This window comes from Pelophylax lessonae (genome assembly GCF_965119305.1).
Source record: "Pelophylax lessonae genome assembly, chromosome: 4".
Taxonomy (NCBI): domain Eukaryota; kingdom Metazoa; phylum Chordata; class Amphibia; order Anura; family Ranidae; genus Pelophylax; species Pelophylax lessonae.
The window spans coordinates 95,166,622-95,193,172 of NC_138771.1; the positions used below are offsets into that span (position 1 = coordinate 95,166,622).

The 26,551-nt window shown below is 42.0% G+C and overlaps 1 protein-coding gene across 2 annotated transcripts in view; it reads left to right on the top strand.

Moving 5' to 3' along the window:
* Positions 1-26,551, top strand: part of LOC309553742 (protein unc-13 homolog C-like) — a 621,348-nt gene that overhangs the window by 301,464 nt on the left and 293,333 nt on the right. For both annotated transcript variants that reach the window (XM_082255119.1, XM_082255120.1), the window contains exon 13: positions 855-940. In XM_082255119.1, the coding sequence (XP_082111245.1) occupies positions 855-940 (86 nt within the window). The remainder of the gene's footprint in view (positions 1-854; positions 941-26,551) is intronic.

Here is a 26,551-nt window from a genome sequence, read left to right on the forward strand (position 1 = left end):
AGAGGTAACGGGGTCGGGAAGGATAGGAAGAAAGGAGAGCAGGACGATACATGATCAGCAGCAATCAACGATCAGCATTACAATGGGTGTAGAGACCAGAGTAGGACACGGAGGTGTATTACTCGAGTTCACGGTGGTGGGCTCCCGGTCCCCATAATGGTTTTGTATGTAGAAGTGTGTTTGAACCGGATCCAATCTATCCATTGGGCTGAGAAGTTGTGGATTAGGTCATTAGAAATGCTGATTAGTTCCTCCATTTCCTCAATAGCGCACCCCTTTTCTTAACAATTCACAAATGTCAGATAGATAGATAGATAGATAGATAGATAGATAGATAGATAGATAGATAGATAGATAGATAGATAGATAGATAGATAGATAGATAGATAGATAGATAGATAGATAGATAGATAGATAGATAGATAGATAGATAGATAGATAGATAGATAGATAGATAGATAGATAGATAGATAGATAGATAGATAGATAGATAGATAGATAGATAGATAGATAGATAGATAGATAGATAGATAGATAGATAGATAGATAGATAGATAGATAGATAGATAGATAGATAGATAGATAGATAGATAGATAGATAGATAGATAGATAGATAGATAGATAGATAGATAGATAGATAGATAGATAGATAGATAGATAGATAGATAGATAGATAGATAGATAGATAGTTCTACATGTAGTCACACAGACAGATCATGAACTCCAGAGATGTCCAGCAGTTACCATTTTGGGAACTGTTGCATGCTAGTTGTTAATAAATCATATTGATGCTTATCCAGTGTTTGTATCTTATCCGTATCTGAGAAGACTAATGAGAATGTGTCTCTTGCAGGTTCCCCCAGGAACTGAACATGGGCAAGCTAAGTGCAGATGTGATGTGGAACCTGTTTGCTCAGGATATGAAGTATGCATTAGAAGGTAATCCTCGTACTCTGCTTGTCATCATACAGTAATAATTCTACTAAGACACGCAGTGTGGAACACACTGTCAACATTATTTCCAGTAGTCCTGTTTAAAGTAAATAATGTATAACATTGTGTCAACATTGATTCTGTACATCATATTGTAGACAAGAAATACTGTACAACTAGACCTTGGCAATAGCCTTTCCTGAAAACCTTTTCCTTAATTCCAGAACATAGTAAAATAAACAGGGTAGATAACTCGTATTGTCATTATAGAAATAGCAGTATTTTTCCTTCCTAACTGAAAGGCAGTAAATGTTGTAAATCTTTGAATTGTCTAGAGATTCTATATATTAAAACGGTGCTACTAATGCAGTAAACATAAATGTTTTCAGGGTTTTTGCTACCTAAGCAAGTTCTTTAGCAAGACTCACAAACTACAATTCTACAAGCTCTGGGAAACATTTTATAAAAAAGTCTTCCATCCCTTCTTCAAGCTTCCATAGGAGGAAGTTACAGTATGTCTAACAGCTATGATGAGAGCCTATCCACTTTACCCCTGTTAGCATCTTCATGAGAACACAACTTAGACAGAATTAAATCTTGCATCATTCGTCTATAAATGGTAAAAAGTGCAAGTGATGTTGGGACCGGCGCTACCACATAAATATTATGTCTGTGCAATTCCATAAACTGTATAATTCATATAAAAGTGCATATAGTGCTTAAACCAAAGTGCTGCGTGCTATAAAACTTCCAATATATTCGCATGGGCTGTGCTCAGTGTACCATATAAAAACACATGTGTACATATAAAGTGCTGAGTGCTATTGATAACCACGTGTGTGATTGCATGCTATAACAAAGTTTGGCGCCAGTGGGTGTACCACCGATTGCACCGTTGCTTACCGCACTCTTAAGAAGGTGGCTCAGCACTCCCTGGTCACTAGAACAGAAAATAAGCCTCCATTGCGTAGTATATCCTTGTTAGGGTGAAACAACGTAGCATCCACTCACATTTAGGGAGTTCACTATCAGCTTGAGGTGATAGTGAACTCCCTAAATGTGAGTGGATGCTACGTTGTTTCACCCTAACAAGGATATACTACGCAATGGAGGCTTATTTTCTGTTCTAGTGACCAGGGAGTGCTGAGCCACCTTCTTAAGAGTGCGGTAAGCAACGGTGCAATCGGTGGTACACCCACTGGCGCCAAACTTTGTTATAGCACGCAATCACACACGTGGTTATCAATAGCACTCAGCACTTTATATGTACACATGTGTTTTTATATGGTACACTGAGCACAGCCCATGCGAATATATTGGAAGTTTTATAGCACGCAGCACTTTGGTTTAAGCACTATATGCACTTTTATATGAATTATACAGTTTATGGAATTGCACAGACATAATATTTATGTGGTAGCGCCGGTCCCAACATCACTTGCACTTTTTACCATTCTACTACCTCAGTGGTAGGTTGGGGGCAGCTTACACCACCATTTCTTAGTCCAAAAAAGTACTGAAACTCCATAGCGCTGGTATCTAAACCCTTTTCATTCGTCTATAAATGTTGATTATAGTTTTTACCTTTGTAAAAGTAACAATAATGTAAAGAAAGATGTGATGTAAAGATAGTAAAGAAAAGCCATGTCTTTCCTTCTAAATAACAAAACATTGTCTTAGATTCAAAATAGCTAGCTGTGAATGTTCAGTCAAATATTCAACGTGAGCTAGGCTGCTTTAGGCTTTGTGGACATGGGTGACCTGATAGGTGTCTGTGTCACATTTCTATCATCTCTTATATTTATGGCCCCATAGTTATTTGCCTATGGATCTGAAGGGCATCACTTGCGTATCTTACATACGTTTTCCACATAGAGTTCAATGAACCCTGAAAGTGTGAATTGCTCTTCTGTCTTTGGCAGCTGCTGACTTCTTTGATCATTATTTGATATTCTCTCTCCCTAAGCTCCTTATACATGTACATTGTACTTTATTGTATCTGTTCTTACACAGGACTTTTAAAAAGGCTGGTGGCATCACTTTAGGGAGAGATGCACAATACATTCAAAATGCTTCACCAAATGGAACACAGTAATGTTTTAATTTCCTTCTTGTTTTTGACATATATACATTTGTGAAATTTCATTCTAGCTTCATGGCATCCAACTGTCAGCTTAACAACTATATAGATTCTGTAAATCAATAACTTATTACCATCTATGTCTTTGTCTGAGTGAACTGCTAGGGAGGTTGGAAGAAATAAGCTTGTACAAGTTCAGGACACAATGCATTATATTAAGAGCTATAATTTTGCAGATATACATGTATTTATCCTGTGCACTGACCTGCTTCATAGCAATTGACTAACATCTGTGAAATTGGAGAAAAAATGTCCATCATCCGTTTGACTTCCTTTAAGAAGCCAGTCAGAATTACAAACATTCTAATTGCCTACCCGTTAACAAGCAAGATTGATTGTCTTCTTGGTATAGTAAGATCCATTGGGTATAGCAATTATGTTATATCCTTCATGCTTGTCTCTGTGGTGGTAGCCTGTTTTATGCTTTCACATGATTGGACAGGATCTATAACTACACAAGGTCATTGCACAGTAACCTATAGCTGCCGAGATCATAAACATTGCTCAAGCTGAAATTGCCAGAAGCTGTTAACACTTTGCTGCACAGCCTTATATTTTATTATGTGTTCATATTACAAGATTTATTATATTTATTGGATGGTGTAGAAGGACTTTTTGGTGCAATACATGTAGCTTAAATATCACTTTTTCCTGTGATCCTAATGATGACAAGTTGTTATTTTCACACAAGATCAAACAACACCTCAAGGGAGATTGCAGTAGAACATACATCTCACACTGAATTCTAAGAGAATAACAAAAATCAATCTAATCTGCTAAATATAGGATGCTGGCTGAAGTTGCATGCCACAAAGCCTTGGGCTTTAAGAAAGGCATTAAATATGACAGACATGTAGTACTCTTGTCTAAGCCAGCTATTCTGTCATTGCAAAAGCAGTGGGCCCACTGAAGGAAAACTTCAGTAACATCATATTCATATTAATTATTTATGCTTTTCCTGATTATAATCACTTGTAAAGCTCTTTTGTTTTCAGGGCTCATTTACACCAGGCAAGTTGACGTGCAATTTGCTGCTCTTATTAACACAGAAAAAAATTCATGGGTATAAAAAAAAACACATATTTTTTAAAAAGTTTAAAAAGTATGGGTTCTCTAAGACTAAGAACTGAGCAATCAAAGACCGTTGGTTGCTCATTTCTCATTGTTTTGTGAGCAGAGAGCTGGTGGCTGTCAGCCACCGGCTCTCTGCTCTGCCCATCAGGCACTCACTGGAGTGCTGGGCTGTGAAGGGGGCTGAGATCAGTTTACTGAGGCTCTCAGCGGTCTGCATAGACCTACATAGACCTACATAGACCTATATAGACCTACATAGAACTTTATGTTTCCCAGTAGATGTTCTTAAAGACTCCATACAACAGATGTCATGGTTGTTCTTTTGTCAGTTCATGTGCGCAGAATCCATTGGCCAAAAAGCTGGTCTGGGCAATTGCAGTGTAAAAAGTTTTCCCTTTCATGGGGATTGCCTATTTGAAGATGATCTGGATAAATATATCCAAAAGCTATAGGGGGGAAGAGTGCATTGCTACCTGTTAAAAAGGAAAAGCAAATGTCCTTCTTTTAAGATTCCTAGCACTCAAACTCCCAGTGCTTCTAATCCCAGGCAGTTGCAATGGCCCCAGCCATCTGGATCTAGAACCAAGCCTCCAGGGCAAGAGCAGAAGAAACCGAGCCCAGAGACCTACCAAGTCTAGCTCTAAACCTACCTTGTGAAGGGGTGCCCCCACTCAGTCAGGCGGGGGGGGGGGGGAGCTGCGACGGTTCTCAGAGGTGTGGGTAGAAGTACCTCAAGACAACTAGGTTATTTCCACCATCTTGCAGGTGTACAACCTGGAATTTCGGGTGCTCCCGCTTCCTGCAGATCCTCTAAAAAGATCTCTCTTTCTGGCTCTGGACCATTTAAGGTCCCAAAGAGTAATTACAGAGGTTGCGGATGAAGAAAGATTCAGGGGTTTTTACTCAAACCTTTTCTTAGTCGCCAAGCCAAACGGAGACGTGAGACCTATTCTGGATCTCAAAGCTCTGAACCAGTTTCTAAACATACCTTCTTTCCGAATGGAGTCAATTCACTCAGTCATGGTCTCCCTGCAGGGAGAGAAATTTCTAGCATCCATAGACATCAGAGATGCATACCTTCACGTGCCTATCTTTCAGGCCCACCAAAGGTTTTTACGGTTTGCAGTAGAACACGTTCCTTTTCAGTTTGTGGCTCTGCCCTTCGGGTTGGCCACCGCTCCAAGAGTGTTCACAAAGATCCTAGCTCCAGTATTGGCTGCTCTAAGGTCTCAATGGATATCAGTGATAGGATATCTAGACACTCTATTATTAATAGACCGATCGGCTTTGGCACTAAGCCGAAATGTGTTTCGAACAGTTCAGGTCTTAGAACGTCTAGGTTGGATTCTGAACTTGGCAAAGTCAGCATTACAGCCAGTCCAGAGTCTGGAATATCTGGGTTTCCTTTTGGACACAATACAAACAAAGCTATTCTTGTCACCAAGAAAGGACACAGAACTGAAGGATCTGGTTTAGTCCATAATAAGGAAAAAGTATCCTTCTGTACGTTTTTGCATGAGGTTATTAGGAAAGATGGTGTCCTTGTTCACAGCGGTCCCCTATGCTCAATTCCATGCCAGACCTTTACAGAACAACATTCTGTCAGCATGGACCAGAAAGGTCCAGTCCCTAGATGGGTGCATGTCTCTGGTACCAAGAGTATGTCAGAGTCTAAATTGGTGGTTGTTAACCAGACATTTGGAAAAAGGGGAATCTTTCTTCCATTAGTCTGGAAAGTAGTGACTACAGACTTCAGTCTCTCTGCCTGGGGAGCAGTTCTGGAGGAAGCTACTGTCCAGGGAAAGTCATCCTGTGTAGAAAAGAGTCTTCCTATCAATAGCTTGGAAATCCAAGCAGTTTGTTGGGCTTACAAGTAATGGACGCCCAGACTTCAGGGGGTTACCCTGTCAGGGTACAATCCGAAAATGCCACGGCTGTGGCTTATATCAACCATCAGGGAGGCACCAAAAGTCAGTCAGCCCAGAAGGAGGTGGATCTCATCCTATCCTGGGCAGAAAAATTTGTTCCATGCCTATGAGCGGTTTTCATTCCAGGAATAGAAAACTGACAGACTTTCTGAGTCGTCAACAGATGTTCCCAGGGGAATGGTCTTTACACCCCAAGATCTTTGCATTGATCTGCCAACACTGGGGGATCCCAGATGTATATCTGTTGGCATCCAGGTTCAACAACAAGTTGAAAAGATTTGTGTCCAGCACCAGGGATCCACTCGCAGTTGGAGTAGATGCCTTGGTGACTCAGTGAGAGGAATTGTCCCTGATCTAAAACCTTTGTTCAAGGATGCTTCCACCAGTGAAGCCACCATTGTGTACTTAGGATCTAAATTTAGTGCTGGCAGTTTTACAAAAACAGCCTTTTGGGCCCATCTGGCATATCCTTCTGGTTCTGTTGACCAGAAAATTGGTATTTTTGGTTGCAGTAACTTTAGCCAGAAGAGTATCAGAATTAGCAGCTCTTTCTTGTAAAGAGCCATTCTTGATATTGCATCAAGATAATGTGATTCTACGTCCACACCCAGGTTTTTTGCCCAAGGTTGTGTCCGCTTTTCATTTTAATCAGGACATTATACTGCCTTCCTTCTTTCCAAATCCTCAAACAGCAGAGGAAAAGTTATTTCATAATCTTGATGTAGTAAGTGCATTCAAGATTTATTTGAAAAGGTCAGCTCAGATTCGTAAGACCAACCTTTTGTTCTTGCTGCCGGAAGGGCCCAAGAAAGGGCAGGCAGCATCGAAATCTACCATTTCTCAATGGATTTTCCAGGTTATTATCCAGGCATATGGTTTAAAAGGGAAGGTTCCACCTTTTCCAGTAAAGGCACACTTTATCCCAAGAGTAGGTGCCTCTTGGGCAGTTCGCTATGAAGCTTCTTTGGCTCAGATTTGCAAAGCTGCGACTTGGTTGTCAGTGCATACGTTCACTAGATTCTATCAAGTGGGTGTTAGGACCCAGGACTAGTCTGCATTTGGCCGCAGTGTTATGCAGGCAGCTATGTAGATCTTCTGCGGTCTGATGGCGGTATTTTATGGTGTCCCCCTCCTCTTAAGTGCATTGCTTTGGGACGTTCCATATAATGAATGAATATGGACGCTCTGTGTCCCGTGATGTACGATAAAGAAATATGGATTTTTACTACAGCTTACCTGTAAAATCCATTTCTTGGAGTACGTCACCGGACACAGAGGTCTTTCCCCTCTTGTCTGGGATGTTTATTGCTTGCTACAAAACTGAGGTACGTCCTGTATGTCAGGGGTTATATGTGGGGACTTCCTGTCTGATTGGTTGCCAGTGTCCATTCACCGATAGGTGGTGTATAACCCATATAGTAATGAATATAGCTGCTCTGTGTCCCATGATGTACTCCAAGAAATAGATTTTACAGGTAAGCTGTAGGAAAAATCCATATATTATAATTTTTATTACTATATATATATATATATAACAACCTGAACACAACTGACCTAAGAGAGAATCGACAGACAAGAAAACGTGAGGGGCTGAATTCTGTGCCAATGGAGACAATGAGTGGTCAGATTGTGTGCCGCTGGTGATGTGCTTGCATTGATTGCAAGAAAGTAACCTCAACAGGAAGGTGAAAATAGGGACAAATCGTGCCAACTCGGGTCGGAGGTATGAAGCTAGAGTATCGTATGTGTTTGAGTTGGTGCGACCATATGAATGGTCTGAGTACCGACTGATTGCTTGTGGCAGGAGCCTCACGAGAGAGACCGAGCTGCAGGAAGCTGTGATGTGTGTATGACAACTGGAATCAACTTGTGGCCTTTCTTGAGGAGTGGATTTTTTCTTTTGCAGCCCTCCCCTACAAGCCACATTTGTAGATAATTTGTGATATTGTTTTCACATGCACACAGTGACCACTCTTTGTCATAAATTCCTGCTTCAGAGTTGCTGTAGGCCCCTTGGTAGCCTCTCTGACGAGTTTCCTCTCTCTTTCATCCAGTTTGGAGAGACATGCTGATCAAGGGAGGGTCTGTGTTGTACTAAATACCTTCTACTTCTTTATAATAGACTTCACTATGCTTCTAGGCATTATAAAGCCTAGAAGCCTGACAAATCGTGCCAACTCGGGTCGGAGGTATGAAGGTAGAGTATCGTGTGTGTTTGAGTAAGTGCTACCATATGAATGGTCTGAGTAACGACTGTTTGCTTGTGGGAGGAGCCTGACAAGAGAGACCGAGCTGCAGGAAGCTGTGATGTGTGTATGACAATGTAATGTTCCGGTACCTTTGGTACCCTAAATTACACTTTCCACAAGTGTATGCGCCCTACCATTTACTTTTGGAAAGGTGCGCATACACCTTTAAGACTGGAGCTGTCATCACTCAGCGCCGGACTAGATGGCTATTTAAGGCGTCGGTTCTCACTCACATGTGTTCGTTCAAACACCCTTATCTGGATGCTAACCTTGCTTGAAGCTTCCATGCTTGCAAGCTTACTTCGCTGACGGAACCTCGCTGCGCTGATCCCTGTATCCCGCTACTGGATCATCCGCCTCTCCTGAACCACCCTTCGGCTGTATCGCTAATAGTGCTAAGTACCCCGCAGGGGAATTCTCTATAAACTTATACTAAGCTTACACTATCTAGCTCTGCATAGTAGAGACTGTTTATCACATCTGCATAAACTAGATTGCTAGCTCTTGAGACTACTGCTACTTTTCTGCACTGGGTTGATCTCTTTTGTATGTCCACCTGCTATTCTATCATCTGCTATCATACAACATTGCTAAACCTTCCTGCATCCATCTGCTACTGTCTCACCTTCAAGTGTCTATCACCTACCACCTCCACTCAACCTATCCCTCAACCTTCATCATTGTGTTACCACATGCATAAAGTCACTCTAAGAACCAGCTTGCTAATTGTGTGTATTTACTGGCTGAAATAAGACCTTCCACACATGATGAGTCATTGAGGTTGGGAATGGTATCTCGGCATATCTCTTACATGACTGCTGACGTGGAACTATTTCTGCAGCTGAAAATCCACACCATATAAAAACGCAGGAGCGTTACAGATTGAACGAACCTAAAAATGGATTCAGCAGAAATAGTTCCAGAAATAACCACTCAGGTGACACAATTAAAACAGCAAGTATCTGCGTTAATACACGCACTTGCTGAATTAAAAGAAGACAATCAGGCTCTGTCGCAGCAGGTAATTAGACTGACACAACTTACCTCTGCTCAGTCCCCTGAACCCAAGATAAATCCCCCTTTGGTATTTACAGGCGATCGCAAAAAATTTTGCGAATTTAAAAACGCATGTGAGTTACTTTTTTTGCTAAAACCTCGTACCTACCTTACTGATCACATTAAGGTTTGTACTATTATTTCTTACCTATCAAGCGATCCTCGAGCCTGGGCAGATTCTCTTTTTGAGAAAAACGACCAGCTTCTCAACTCCTATGCCTTGTTCCTGGCAGAACTCACTAGCCTATATGATGACCCCAATAGGCAGAGTACTGCTGATCTTCAGTTAAGATCCTTGAAACAAGGAAGGAGGCCTGTGGAAGACTTTGTCGCAGAGTTCAAGAGATGGACCCTTGATTCAGAATGGAATGATGCATCTCTGAAAACCCAATTTAGGCTTGGCCTATCAGAAGCCGTTAAGGACGAGCTCGCCCGAGCGGATCTGCCAAAAACCCTGGATGCATTAATACAACTCAGTATTACCATAGATAGAAGACTACGAGAAAGAAAGGCTGAAAAGATGGGAATGCCATTATCCGTTTCCTCTCGGAGTCTGGCCGTTCCTATGGAGGTAGGAACCATACGCCCACCGCTATCAACTATGGAAAAAGCCAAAAGACGAAATGAAAATCTATGCTTGTACTGTGCATCCCCGGATCACAAGATAAACGTCTGTCCCCTAGTCAACAAAAAGAAGGGTGAGTGTTCACATGTCTCTCTAGGAGGATTGACAACTTCATTCACTAACCCCTACATTTCTGTTTTTTTGACATTACAGTGGGACCAGAACAGGATTACTACTAAGGCCATGATTGACACAGGATCTTGTGGAAATTATATGGATATATGTTTTGCTGCTTTAACCACTTGCCGACCGCCGCACGACTATCTACGGCGGCGGTCAGCCCCTCACAGGCAAAGTGACGTAGGTCTACGTCGCTCGCCTGTGAGGGTTTAGGGAGCGAGCGCACGCCGCCGGAGGCACGCTCCCGCTCCCGCGTGGTCACGGAGCCCCCGCGCGTGTGACCGGCGGACCCGATCGCCGCCGGCCACTCTGCAATCGGCGGGGGAGAGGGAGAAAGTCAGGCAGCTTGTGTAAACAAGCTGCCTGTCATTCTCCTCTCTGTATGAGAGCTGATCACATGGATCTACTATGTAGATCCATTGATCACTCTGCATACAGTTGAAGCCACAGCCAATCACAGTTAGAATCACGCCCCTAGGGACACACACAGCCCCTCCCTCTCAAATAAAGTTAACCCCTTCACTACCAGTGTATTTTTACAGTAACAGTGCATATATATAGCACTGATTACTGTAGAAATGTCACTGGTAACCCCAAAAGTGTCAAAAATGTCAGTCAAGGGTCCGATCTTTCCACCGCAATGTCGCAGTACCGCAAAAAAAATCGCAGATCGCCGCCATTACGCGTTAAAAAAAAAAACAACAAAAATGACAAAAATCTTTCCCTTTGTTAGTAAACGCAATAACTTTTGCGCAAACCAATCAAAATACGCTTTTTGCGATTTTTTTTACCAAACATAGGTAGCATAAAACAAATTGGCCGAAAATATAAAAAAATTTTGATTTTTACATTTTTTTTTGGGGGAATTTCATATAAAAAAAAGGGAAAAATATTGCTATTTTTGCAAAATTTACGCTCTTTTTTTGTTTATAGCGCGTGATCAAAAAATCGCACAGGTGATCAAATACCGCCAAAAGAAAGCTCTGTTTGTGGGAAAAAAAGGACGCCAAATTCGTTTAGGTACAGCGTCGCACGACCGCGCAATTGTCCGTTAAAGTCACGCAGTGCCGAATCGCAAAATCCCCTCTGGTCGTTTAGCAGCCAAATCCTCCGGGGCTTAAGTGGTTAAATAAAATTCCTATTATTTCTAAACTCAAACCTGTCTCAGTAAGTCTTATTACCGGTGTTCCGTTATCCTCTGGTCCGATCACCGATCAGACACAAGCACTTCTAGTCACTATTAACGAGTCTCATACGGAGACTTCTACCTTCGATTTAATATCATCACCCCACTTTCCCATTGTGTTGGGACTTCCCTGGTTGCACACACACCAACCAACCATAGATTGGAAGAAACGGTCCTTGACCTTCCCTTCTTGTTATTGCGAGGAAACGTGTAACCTCCCGTTTTCCGGGAAGATTCTGTCTGTGGTGACAGATGAGATTGCACCACTATGTTATCAGGATCTTTCTGAGGTTTTTCTTGAGAAAAATGCTCAAGCATTACCTCCTCATCGAGACTATGATTGTAGCATTGATCTACTCCCAAATAGCAAATTGCCGTTCGGTCATGTTTATCCTCTTTCACAGGATGAACTTGCCCATCTCAAAACCTATTTGGATGAGAATTTGGAAAAAGGTTTTATTAGACCTTCCACTTCTTCCACAGCATCAGGACTCTTTTTTGTTCGCAATAAAGATTCAAGTCTCAGGCCTATCATCGACTACAGGAAATTGAATGCTATCACAATAAAAGATCGCTATCCTCTACCGCTTATCCCTGAGCTCATTGAGCAGGTGCGTGGAGCTACCTATTTTTCAAAATTAGACCTGAAAGGAGCATACAATCTCATTCGAATCCGTGATGGACACGAGTGGAAGACTGCGTTCAGAACTAGATACGGATTGTTCGAATATCTTGTGATGCCATTCGGCCTATGCAATGCCCCTGCAGTTTTCCAACGATTTATAAACGATATTTTTAAAGACTTACTAGATGTCTGTGTTGTGGTATATCTGGACGATATACTTATATATTCACGGACCCTGTCTGAACACATAAGACATGTAAGACTTGTATTATCGAGATTGCTTGCACATAATCTTTATGTGAAGCTGAAGAAATGCTTGTTCCATAAAGATGAGGTACTCTTTCTAGGCTACATCATATCCAAAACAGGAATCGAGATGGACATGAGTAAAATATCCTGCATTCAGGATTGGCCTACACCAACTACACGCAAGGCGCTACAGCGATTCCTGGGATTTTCAAATTTCTACAGGAAGTTCATAAAAAACTTTTCTGCTATTGTGAGACCCCTCACACAGCTCACTAGCATAAAAATACCATTTAAATGGTCAGAAGAAGCAAATAAGGCTTTCCACTTGTTAAAGACAAGGTTTACTTCCGCTCCCATATTACGCCATCCAGACCCATCCCTCCGATACATTCTGGAGGTAGATGCGTCAAACCTGGCAGTAGGAGCAATACTCTCCCAACGACCTACCCCCACTTCACCACTTCATCCAGTCGCCTTTTTTTCTAAATCCCTGAGCAGTCCCGAGATAAATTACCCCGTGGGTGAGAAGGAACTACTTGCTATAAAATTGGCTCTGGAGAATTGGCGACATTTACTCGAAGGCACCCAATTACCAATAATTATATACACGGACCATAAAAACCTCCAATATCTTCAGACTAGCAAAACTCTCTTGCATCGACAGGTACGATGGTCACTATTCTTTCTAAGGTTTAACTTCCTAGTGACCTACACACCTGCAGATAAGAACAAAAAGGCGGATGCACTATCATGACTAACTGAAGAAAACTACTTTGAAATTCCTTCCGTTCCTATAATACCTCACAAACGCATTATTGGAGTTGTCCGTTCCTTGAAGGAAGAGGTTCTGCATGGTATAAGGTTGGATTCACCCCCACCACAACTAACTACCGATGCAGAAGGCTTCCTCTACTACAACGACAAACTTTACATACCACCTACCCTACGCACCAAGATCTTGGAATTATCGCATGATGTGCCTATGGCAGGACATATGGGTATGACAAAGACTTTCAATTTGATTTCTCGGCAATTCTGGTGGCCTGACATGAAAACATCTATACAAAAATTCGTCTCTTCATGCAATGTCTGTGCCAGGACCAAAATTGACACTACGAGACCATCCGGTCTACTATGCAGTCTACCAATACCCCAAACTCCATGGGAGGTTCTGTCATTGGACTTCATCGTAGAATTGCCTCCTTCCAAAGGATTTAATACCATCTTGGTGTCAGTGGACCATCTGACAAAGATGGCACATTTCATTGCTATTCGCAGACTACCTTCGTCCAAACAAACGGCAGAACTCCTGATGAAACATGTCTTCAGATTACATGGTATCCCAAAAACTCTTTTGTCTGACCGTGGATCCCAATTTATTTCTAAATTCTGGCAAGAACTATGTCACATACTACGGATTGAGCGGAAGCTCACTTCTCCTTACCATCTGCAGACCAACGGACAGACTGAAAGAGTCAACCAATGCATCGAGCAGTATTTACGTTGTTACACTTCTTACCAACAGGATGATTGGTTGGATCTTCTCCCCCTGGCAGAATTTGCCTACAACAACGCAACTCACAGTACAACCAAGCAGAGTCCGTTCTACTTGAACTATGGGTTCCATCCCTCTATTCTCCCTCCACGCATCCTTCCTTCAAATAACCCAGTAGCCTCAGACTATCTTTCCCAAATAAAGGATTCTCTGGGTTTACTAAATACTACCATTGCACACGCTCACAGTCAACAAAAGAAGTACTATGATCTTCGTAGAAGACCTTCTCCACAGTATACTATCGGGGACCTCGTTTGGCTCTCAACAAAAAACTTGAGACTGAAGATCCCTAGCAAAAAGCTTGGACCTCTGTTCTTGGGACCTTTCCCAATCAAGAAACTTATTGGAAAAGCTGCAGTGCAGCTTACATTGCCAATGGACCTAAAAATCCATCCCATTTTCCATGTGTCGCTACTAAAACCCCATGTTCCGGACCAAGGAATAAGGCCTAATATTCCACCTCCCCCTCCTGTACAAGTTGAAGGTGGAGAAGAATACGAGATAAAAGAGATTCTGGATTCTCGTATCTACAGAAGAAGACTTCAGTACTTGGTTAGATGGAAGAACTATGGGCCCCAAGACGACACCTGGCTAAACACCTCTGACATACATGCCCCTAGATTAATCCGCAATTTTCATGCGAGATACCCAGACAAACCAGCTCCAGAGGCCTTCAGGAGCAGGCCTTAAGGGGGGGGGGTATTGTAATGTTCCGGTACCTTTGGTACCCTAAATTACACTTTCCACAAGTGTATGCGCCCTACCATTTACTTTTGGAAAGGTGCGCATACACCTTTAAGACTGGAGCTGTCATCACTCAGCGCCAGACTAGATGGCTATTTAAGGCGTCGGTTCTCACTCACATGTGTTCGTTCAAACACCCTTATCTGGATGCTAACCTTGCTTGAAGCTTCCATGCTTGCAAGCTTACTTCGCTGACGGAACCTCGCTGCGCTGATCCCTGTATCCCGCTACTGGATCATCCGCCTCTCCTGAACCACCCTTCGGCTGTATCGCTAATAGTGCTAAGTACCCCCCAGGGGAATTCTCTATAAACTTATACTAAGCTTACACTATCTAGCTCTGCATAGTAGAGACTGTTTATCACATCTGCATAAACTAGATTGCTAGCTCTTGAGACTACTGCTACTTTTCTGCACTGGGTTGATCTCTTTTGTATGTCCACCTGCTATTCTATCATCTGCTATCATACAACATTGCTAAACCTTCCTGCATCCATCTGCTACTGTCTCACCTTCAAGTGTCTATCACCTACCACCTCCACTCAACCTATCCCTCAACCTTCATCATTGTGTTACCACATGCATAAAGTCACTCTAAGAACCAGCTTGCTAATTGTGTGTATTTACTGGCTGAAATAAGACCTTCCACACATGATGAGTCATTGAGGTTGGGAATGGTATCTCGGCATATCTCTTACATGACTGCTGACGTGGAACTATTTCTGCAGCTGAAAATCCACACCATATAAAAACGCAGGAGCGTTACAGACAACTGGAATCAACTTGTGCCGTGCTGAGGATACGAAACACTATGTCGTGACTGCACGTGTCCTTTCTTGAGGAGTGGATTTTTTTTTTTGCAGCCCTCCCATACAAGCCACATTTGTAGAGAATTTTTGATATTGTTTTCACATTCACACAGTAACCACTCTTTGTCATAAATTCCTGCTTCAGAGTTGCTGTAGACCCCTTGGTAGCCTCTCTGACATGTTTCCTCCTGGCTCGCGCATCCAGTTTGGAGCGACATCCTGATCCAGGAAGGGTCTGTGTTGTACTAAATACCTTACTTCTTAATAATAGACTTCACTGTGCTTCTAGGCATTGATAAAGCCTTTGAATATGTCTGTATCCATCTTCTGACATGTGTCTGTCCACAACTTTATCCTGCAGATGTTTTCACAGTGCCTTGCCACCCATAGTTAATTGTTTTCTTCAGTTGCACTGTCAGGGACTAAAATGCTCCAGGAGATCTGTTTTCATGCTGAGCTAAATAGTTACATAGTTATTGAGGTTGAAAAAAGATATCAGTCCATCCAGTTCAACCTATGATGTGTGTGTGTGTTTGCTTTTAACCGTACATTGTATACCCCTGTATGTTGTGGTCTCTAAGGTGCCCATCTAATAGTTTTTTGAAACTATCAATGCTTCCTGCTGATACAACTGCTTGTGGAAGAGAATTCCACATCCTTACCGCTCTTACAGTGAAGAACCCCTTACGCACTTTAAGGTTAAACCGCCGTTCCTCTAGCTTTAGTGAGTGGCCACGTGTCTTTTTGTATCTCCTTTCTCTGAATAGTTTGTTCCTTATGCTAGGGTCGCCAGTACAGTATTTGTACATTGATATCATATCCCCCCTCAATCGTCTCTTCTCCAGAGAGAATAGGTTCAGTGCTTGTAGTCTTTCCTCATAGCTGATGTCCTCCATTCCCCTAATTATTTTCGTTGCCCTTCTCTGGACTCTTTCCAGTTCCAGCACATCCTTCCTGAGGACCGGTGCCCAGAACTGGACAGCATACTCCAGATGTGGCCGGACCAGAGTCTTGTAGAGTGGGAGAATAATCTCTTTATTTCTGGAGTGAATCCCCCTTTTTATACATCCCAGTATTCTGTTGGCTTTGCTTGCAGCGGCTTGGCATTGCATGCCACTGCCAAGCCTGTTGTCTACCAGTACCCCCAAGTCCTTTTCCATCCTAGACTCACCCAGAGGTTCCCCCCCTAGTGAGTAGCTTGCTTTCTGGTTTCTGGCCCCCAAGTTCATTACTTTACATTTGTCAACATTAAACATTGAGCTAATCAAAATAACCACAGGTGATCACATTTTAAAGCCACCGGCTTTGTGTGCCATTGAGAATGTGATTAGGTACACCTCATTGAATTTGCAAGTCATTTTTAGGAGGGGGGGGGGTGATCATTTTTTTTTAAATTCAGTGATTCTGTTTTTGATTATTTATTTTTGTTCTGCCATGTTGAAGTTACGTCTTTCACTAGGATATTATAAGTTGCACTGAGTCTTCATTTCAGGCTGCAAAGCATCAAAATGTGAATATTTAAAAGGGGGTGATTCTTTTCTATACCCACTGTGTGTATATATATATATATATATATATATATATATATATATATATATACAGTATATATACAGTGGGTACGGAAAGTATTCAGACCCCCTTAAATTTTTCACTCTTTGTTATATTGCAGCCATTTGCTAAAATCATTTAAGTTCATTCTTCCTCCTCATGAATGTACACATAGCACCCCATACTGACAGAAAAACACAGAATTGTTGACATTGCTGCAGATTTATTAAAATAGAAAAACTGAAATATCACATGGTCCTAAGTATTCAGACCCTTTGCTCAGTATTTAGTAGAAGCCCCCTTTTGATCTAATACAGCCAGGAGTCTTTTTGGGAAAGATGCAACAAGTCTTTCACACCTGGATTTGGGGATCCTCTGCCATTCCTCCTTGCAGATCCTCTCCAGTTCTGTCAGGTTGGATGGTAAACGTTGGTGGACAGCCATTTTTAGGTCTCTCCAGAGATGCTCAATTGGGTTTAAGTCAGGGCTCTGGCTGGGCCATTCAAGAACAGTCACGGAGTTGTTGTGAAGCCACTCCTTCATTATTTTAGCTGTGTGCTTAGGGTCATTGTCTTGTTGGAAGGTAAACCTTCGGCCCAGTCTGAAGTTTAGAGCACTCTGGAGAAGGTTTGTGTCCAGGATATCCCTGTACTTGGCCACATTCATCTTTCCCTCGATTGCAACCAGTCGTCCTGTCCCTGCAGCTGAAAAACACCCCCACAGCATGATGCTGCCACCACCATGCTTCACTGTTGGGACTGTATTGGACAGGTGATGAGCAGTGCCTGGTTTTCTCCACACATACCGCTTAGAATTAAGGCCAAAAAGTTATATTTTGGTTTCATCACACCAGAGAATCTTATTTCTCACCATTTTGGAGTCCTTCAGGTGTTTTTTAGCAAACTCCATGCGGGCTTTCATGTGTCTTACACTGAGGAGAGGCTTCCGTCGGGCCACTCTGCCATAAAGCTCCGACTGTTGGAGGGCTGCAGTGATGGTTGACTTTCTACAACTTTCTCCCATCTCCTGACTGCATCTCTGGAGCTCAGCCACAGTGATCTTTGGGTTCTTCTTTACCTCTCTCACCAAGGCTCTTCTCCCCCGATAGCTCAGTTTGGCCGGACGGACAGCCCTAGGAAGGGTTCTGGTCGTCCCAAACGTCTTCCATTTGAGGATTATGGAGGCCACTGTGCTCTTAGGAACCTTAAGTGCAGCAGAAATCTTTTTGTAACCTTGGCCAGATCTGTGCCTTGCCACAATTCTGTCTCTGAGCTCTTCAGGCAGTTCCTTTGACCTCATGATTCTCATTTGCTCTGACATGCATTGTGATCTGGAAGGTCTTATATAGACAGGTGTGTGGCTTTCCTAATCAAGTCCAATCAGTATAATCAAACACAGCTGGACTCAAATGAAGGTGTAGAACCATCTCAAGGATGATCAGAAGAAATGGAAAGCACCTGAGTTAAATATATGAGTGTCACAGCAAAGGGTCTGAATACTTAGGACCATGTGATATTTCAGTTTTTCTTTTTTAATAAATCTGCAACAATGTCAACAATTCTGTGTTTTTCCGTCAATATGGGGAGCTGTGTGTACATTCATGAGAAAGAAGAATGAACTTAAATGATTTTAGCAAATGGCTGCAATATAACAAAGAGTGAAAAATTTAAGGGGGTCTGAATACTTTCCGTACCCACTGTATATATATATATATATATATATATATATATATATATATATATATATATATATATATATGTGTATATATATATATATATATACTGTATGTATGTATGTATGTATATATATATATATATATATATATATATATATATATATATATATATATATAGTATATACTTTATATATCATACTTGTTGAGCCCTTTGACATCACAAATTCTCTTTGCCCTGTCCTTCTTGGTAATTCCTAAATGCTGCAGAAAGTGGTTCCACATACTGGTGGAGGCAGCATTCCTTCTAGTGTCCAGAGCAAAGAGTGGAGCCTCAATGCCCTGAGTTCATAGAGGAGCCCAAAGAATCAAGTTGAGAAGTGAGTTTGAATTGAGGCTGACTTGTTTCACACTGTCTGCTGCTACAGAGGTCAATGAGAGCTTATTTTAAAGTTGATTCACTTTATTAGGTGTTGAACCTTTGACTTAGTACATAGCAAATGCCAGGAATTGCTCAGCAGTCATGAGAAATACACATAATTTTCCATTTTGGTACTTGTTGGATGACTCCTAATACTAAACACCAAGGCAATGCACTGAGTGAGAGCATATTCACTGAAAGAAGGGTTTTTCTGATAACTTACTCTACCTTTCTTTATTCTCTCTTTGTACTAGAACTCTGCTTTCAAGGGTACAAGTGAAGGTCATTTTGAAGTTCCTTCAAATTGTAGAGTGTCTTTTACTAAGTGACTACGATCCACGTGAAAACCATGTGAATTATTTGATCTCCCTGTCTGAGATTTGGCATAAGCCCCTTAGGAAGCAGTATGAAAGCAGAAAATGCACTCTGCTACAGGAAAAGTGATTACACTCCCTGTACATTTAAGAGATCAGTGACACACAGCTACTTTTAGCATCACGTTTCTGAATCCATGTCTCATTTAGACACATCATACGTTTCTGTACCGCAGTTGGCTTTGTCTTTTTTTGTTAGAAAATGTTATAATGTCAGTAATTGCTAAGCTAGACAATCTGCTACACTTAATATAATCCCGCAAATACCACAATATATCAGTTTAGAATTTTCTACATTTATTTTTATTCCCATAAAACAGGAGCCTGACAAACAGATATTTTTTTAATAGGATTATTGATTGTACATGTCTGTTGACAAAATTTGATACTAGTGTGTCAATATTTGCAGGGAGGAAGCAGAGATGTTTATACAAGATTTTTTTTTTTTTCCTTTTTTTTACCCAATGATGATTTTAACAAGTCTAATTTATTTCTCTTATAAAGTCTGGGACACTTGTTTTACAACCTATAGGAGAGACAATTACCAGAAAATACAAAAATGAAAAAGAAACGTATTTCATTGTCTAGACGCTGTTGTTGTCAGCAATGGAGTTTTGCTCCATTTTTATTTACATTATTTGTTTGCAAATGTATTTTCAACTATTAGCCTTTAGAAAGTTCCTAGAATAGAAATGCAAGGTCTGCCAGATTCAAAGCTTAACCATATGTCTTATTATTGTAACTTAGTTGTGTCATCGTTGCCATGCTGTAATTGTCATCAAATAAAGGGAACAAGAACTTGAGATTAAAATTTAAATTTTATTTGGGAAAAAACATCTTATTTACTTACTTGACCACCGGTAGGTTTTACCCCCTTTATGAGCAGGGCATTTTCTGCTATTCAGGACTGTGCTACTTTAACTGCAATTGCGCGGTCATGTAACACTGTATGCAAATAAAATGTTTTTCATTTTTCCACACAAATATACCGTAGCTTTCTTTTGGTGGCAATAAATCACCACTGGATTTTTTTATTTTTTGCTATAAACAAAAAAATACTGAAAATTTTGAGAAAAAAAGCATGTTTTTCTTAGTTCTAAAATTTTGTAAACAAATAATCTTTCTTCATGAATTCAGACCCCGTTCACACTGGGGCGACGCTACTTGCACCGCGACCTCGGAGCGGCCGGCAAGGACTTCATATCATTGAAGTCAAAGCAGGTCGCTCCGGGTCGCCCCAAAGAAGCTCCGACTTTTGTCGCTCCTATTAGAACGGGTCCACAGCTTCTCTATGGCAGGCGACCTACGGCGACCTGTCAGGCGATCAGGTCGCCTGACAGGTCGCCCCAGTGTGAACGGGGTCTAAGGCCAAAATGTTATCTGCTACATTTCTTTGGTAAAAATATTCCAAATTGGTGTATAATATGTAGTTTGTGCAAAAGATATAGGGATACAAACTATGGTATAGAGTACAGTATATTTGAAAATTGGTTAGTCCTGATGTACTGACTCCCTATCTCATTTCTTGAGGCCCTAAAATGCCAGGACAGTATAAATACCCCCAAAAATGAACCTTTTTTGGAAAGTAGACAGCCCAAGGTATTTGGTAAAAGGCATTGATAAGTTTTTTAAAGTTGTATTTTTTTGTCACAATTGTTTTGAAAATAAAGAAATTAAATACTTTTATATATATATATATATATATATATATATATATATATATATATATTGTGAGGGATTAGCTCGGTGGCGGGTGTGGATGACCCCTTGGGGGGTGCGTTTTCCCAGAGAGGTAGCCGACAAGTGCTTGCAAACAAACAGTGTGGTTTATTAAATGGTGTTTTCTTCACCAGGCTGTATGCAGCAAAACATCCAAAATAAAATAAAACAGAAAATAAATCCTTGCCTCTGTGGGCGGCTACCTTCTCACAACTGGAACCTGCCTAAGTGTCTGTCTCCAACCTACCGTCGGGCAGACTTCCTTGTCACATAGCGGACACTCAATAGTCCTTTTATAATAGCTTCACAGGGCAACACAGTCCTTTTGTTTCTTTCACATCAACAGTTCGTCTTCTCACCTTTGAGACGTATTCACCCTTGGTTACCGTCCCGGGCACACATCACTCCGGGGGGTCTTCTCCCAGGCCCACACATCCTGTCGGGAGGCACACGCTGACTGTCCTCCTGCTCCCAGCCCACATGGCTTCAGGATGCAGCTTCTGGAGGCAGCAGTCCTTCTCCCATGCCCACACGGCGTCGGGAGGTACACGTATGTCTGTCCTCCTCTTCCCAGCTCACACAGCGACAGGAGGCAGCACTCAATAGATTTTCTCTGGACAAATTATAGAGGCCTTGATCTCCTCATTCTGAACAGCTGAATGGTTTTCAACTTCCTGCTGGCTCTCTCTGCAGCCAACACCCTATAGTATCAGTGAACTTTCAAAGCAGGTGGGAATGTGTCTCCTCTTAGTGACTACATTCCCAGATTTACCTGACTTCCTGTCACATACCCCCCCCCTCTTGTTTCAACCCTAGGGTTGGGACACATATTTCCAGGCACGCATGTGTCAGGCACTGCTGACTCACTGATAAGCCTCCTATTATCCTCAAGCTTCCGGATGAAACTGTTTTGTCATCTTCATTGACAGATTTCTCATAAATGCCACACAGTTTGTCTCTCATCTCATATACACATTCTTCAACTGCATTTTTGGCATCATTTTGCTCCTTCTCGTTTCTGTCATCTTCATTGACAGCTTTCTCATAAATGTCAGACAGCTTGTCCCTCATAACCGTCTGTCCAATCCACCATGGAGGACCGTGATCCATAGGCAACTCAATTGGGCTAATCTTAATGTCTTCAACATTCTTAAGACGCCTCTCTCTGCAATCCATAAATGTTTTCCACAAAACTTTGAGAACCTTTGCTTCACTAAGCTTTGTTCCAAGTAGGGACTCTTGACATCCCTCTGTGACTTGAGTTGCCTCTCCATACATCTGTACACAATCATTGACTTTTTGTTGTAAAAGGGAATGATCTTCCTTCTTGAGCTTTGCTTGCTCTAAGATGCTGTGCAGAGGATTTTCCAATTGAGACAACAGGCTGTCACACATTTCTTCAAAGTGACCCCTGTTCCTTTTCCCAGAGATATCAATATCATTCACCAAACATTTCCTATTCATAGGCAGATCGGAAGCATTTGCACTCATCAACTTCTTAAACTTTTCGCCCTCCTGAGCGAGTCGCAGTAAAGGCCTACTATTTGATTTGATATTCAGTTTATATTTCTTGCCAAACTCTTCACAGAAGTAGTCAACCAGAACATCATCAACTTTCCTTATACCAACATAGGGGTTAAAGGCAACAACACAGTTGAACCCAGCGATCTGGGTGGTATCCATTATAGACCTCCTCTCTGCATCAGTGAAGAAGCATGGAACTGCAACACATTCTTTTACAGGTTTCTTCAATGCACTTTCTGCTGAACTATTTGACCGCTCAAGGTCACCTAGTTCTTTTTCTCTATCTGAATTCCACATGGAATGCATCTCAAGATCACGATCAAACTTCTGCCACCCGTCTTTCACCAGTTCCATTTTGGAAACACTCCCTGAAAGGCACTTATTCATTTGCTTCACGTTTTCACCAACAGCCTTAGTTTTCTCCACTAGGTTTTCAGCCTGAACTGAGAAATCATCACATTTCTTACTCAGCTCCTTTGTTTGCTGAAGCTCTAATGATACATTTTCCAATGCTTGAAGTTTTTGAAGGAACGGTTTATTCCAAAGGGGTGATTCAAGCCACATGTCATCACATTTCTGAGGCTCACTCAGGACAGACCCCAAAACACTGATCCTTTTAAAAACTGCATCAGGCACACTATCCCCTCTTTGGGACAGATCCTCTGTTGCCTGGAATTCCTCTTCCAGTTCCTGCAACGGAATCTTCATCTCTTCTACTTGCTGTTCTAAGGCTCGCTTAGACTTTTCTAGCTCCTGAACTCTTTTCACAACATCATCCTTGGAGCTGACCAAATCTTCCATCTCTGTACACAGCTGTTTGTTAACTCTTTCTAGTTTAACATTACACTCTAGAGCTTCCTCCAAAGAGCGAGCCAAGAACAGGGCTTTGCTCTCGTTATCACGCGCCTCCGTTTTTGCACGGTCGCGTTCTTCTGCATATTTTGCAGACACAGTTTTCTCCTCACCCAGCATCTGATCAAACTTCTTTTTCACATCTTCAACACACTGTAATGAACCAACGCTTTCTTCCATGCGTTTTTTCATATCCGCTATCTGAGCTTGCAATGTTGCGACTTGCTCTGATAGGTTTTTCTTTGCTTCCGCCTCCTCTTTTAATTGTTCCAGGAAGCCATTTTTCTCATCTTCCATTTGTTTGAGCTTTGTGCTAAAACTCAGCCTTTGACACCTCTCTTCCTGTAAGAGTTCCTGCGTGTCTTGCAGCTGCGATTCCAAGATAGAAAAATCTTCCGCAATTTCTCTAGATTTGCTGTCTGCTTGAGAAAGCTGATTTGTAACATTGTCCAACTCAACCTGCAGTCGGTTTGCCTTCTCTGACAGCTTAGCACACAATCGGTCACCTTCTGACACCTTGACTTGCGATTCCAGAAGCTGTGCCTCTACTTTTTCCCTCTTATGTTCACAATCTCCTTTTCCCTGCATAAGAGCCTTCACCTCATTGGCTAGCATCTGGGAATAAGAATGTAATTCTGCCACACAGGCTTCTTTCTCCTTTAACTGCTGCTGGACACGTTGGGCTTCCCCTTTCCAACTTTCACAGTCCGCACGCCATTCATTTACCACATTGCTCAAAGTAGTGAGCTCATACACAGTACTCAGTAATTTAGCCTCTCTTTCACTTTTCTCGTTGTCGCTGAGAGACAATGTCGTTTTCAGAGCGACATTCTGTTCCTGCGACTCCTGCAGGTCTATTTTTGTAGCTCCCAAAGACTGAAGACTTTTTTCCAGCTGATTACGCAACTCCAACATATCAGCCATACTTTGCTTCTGCAAAGTCTGAATTTCACTTTCCTTTTCCATGAGGATGGTATCTTTCTCCATTATAGTCTCTCTGCGTTTTTGCAACTCGACCAAAAGAAGAGCAGTGGATTCTTCCCACTGTAACACATGAGACTTGAGTAGTTCATTCATTTCCTGCAAGTTTCTATGCTCCATTTTAAGCAATTCCAAGGCTTGTTCCTTTTCTTCCATTTTCCGTTGCAAGGCATCCAACTCAGCCCTGCACACATACTCGGTTTCCTCCAAACCGATGGCCTCCATTGGCTGCTGGCGTCTCTGTTTCCAGCCTGCCATGCTCTCTTGATGAGCCTTTTGTTGAGCTGCAAAGCTCTGCTGAAAATCCGCATTTGCCTGCTGTTGAGCTGCATTTGCTTGCTGTTGAGCTGCATTTGATATAATCAGATGTCTCAACATCTCCTCCATTTTGAGTTTACTTTTCATCTGAGCACACTGCGTCTCCATAGCGGTTTCATCAGTGTTGCTAGGGACAACAACCTTCCTCTTTAGTAGACTCTCTTTAGGCATGGATGGGGCTGGTTCAGACGGCAACATCCCCTCCATCCATAGAATCCGGTCTCTCATTTCATCTATCTTTGCATTCTTCAGGCGTTTTGAACGCCCCATCTTCAATAACTCTACAAACAAATTTTTCACAGTCCAGCAAAAATTTTTCAGACCACTGTCTCTTTAACACATGTAGTTTTCCTCTCTCTCTTGCAAGATCTCTTTTCCTGCACACACAGTTTGTGCAGTCACTTGCACCAGACACAACAAAGTTCATCAAATAATTTTGAGACCGCTGTCTCTTTAAAACACTTTTTTTTTTCTGTCAGGATCTTCTCTCCTGCACACATAGATTGTGCAATCTCATGCACCAGATAAAGTTCATCAAACATTTGCACTTCCTTGCAGGGATCTCTGCTTATGCCCACTGCATACCTCCACCATATGTAAGGGATTAGCTCGGTGGCGGGTGTGGATGACCCCTTGGGGGGTGCGTTTTCCCAGAGAGGTAGCCGACAAGTGCTTGCAAACAAACAGTGTGGTTTATTAAATGGTGTTTTCTTCACCAGGCTGTATGCAGCAAAACATCCAAAATAAAATAAAACAGAAAATAAATCCTTGCCTCTGTGGGCGGCTACCTTCTCACAACTGGAACCTGCCTAAGTGTCTGTCTCCAACCTACCGTCGGGCAGACTTCCTTGTCACATAGCGGACACTCAATAGTCCTTTTATAATAGCTTCACAGGGCAACACAGTCCTTTTGTTTCTTTCACATCAACAGTTCGTCTTCTCACCTTTGAGACGTATTCACCCTTGGTTACCGTCCCGGGCACACATCACTCCGGGGGGTCTTCTCCCAGGCCCACACATCCTGTCGGGAGGCACACGCTGACTGTCCTCCTGCTCCCAGCCCACATGGCTTCAGGATGCAGCTTCTGGAGGCAGCAGTCCTTCTCCCATGCCCACACGGCGTCGGGAGGTACACGTATGTCTGTCCTCCTCTTCCCAGCTCACACAGCGACAGGAGGCAGCACTCAATAGATTTTCTCTGGACAAATTATAGAGGCCTTGATCTCCTCATTCTGAACAGCTGAATGGTTTTCAACTTCCTGCTGGCTCTCTCTGCAGCCAACACCCTATAGTATCAGTGAACTTTCAAAGCAGGTGGGAATGTGTCTCCTCTTAGTGACTACATTCCCAGATTTACCTGACTTCCTGTCACAATATATATATATATATATATATATTTTTTTTTTTTTTTTTTTTTTCACACCAGTGCAGTACAGTTTCATCATGTGACTGGTGTGGTGGTGGTCAGGGACATTGACTGGTGACAGTATGTAACATAATTTTTTTTTTCTTGTCATTAAAGTAGTTCAATGTCACCATAGTAACACTGTACTACTCTGGGGGGTTGATCAGGATTTTTTTTTTTTAACTCTAGTATTGCTTATAATAGTAATGATCACTGTTTTAAGCAAGTTTTAGCTGTCATTAATAGATTTCATTCATGATAGCTTGCTTACTATTGTGATCTGTGATCACATGGTACAGGGTGTTGTGATTTGCTTGGGTACCATGTGATAGCTATGGCCCAATCACAGCATCACAAAAGTAAGTAAAACAGCCATGAATGCAAGCTAATTATGACTGTTTTGTTTACATTGTAATCATGTGATCTCTATGATCACTGCTGTGA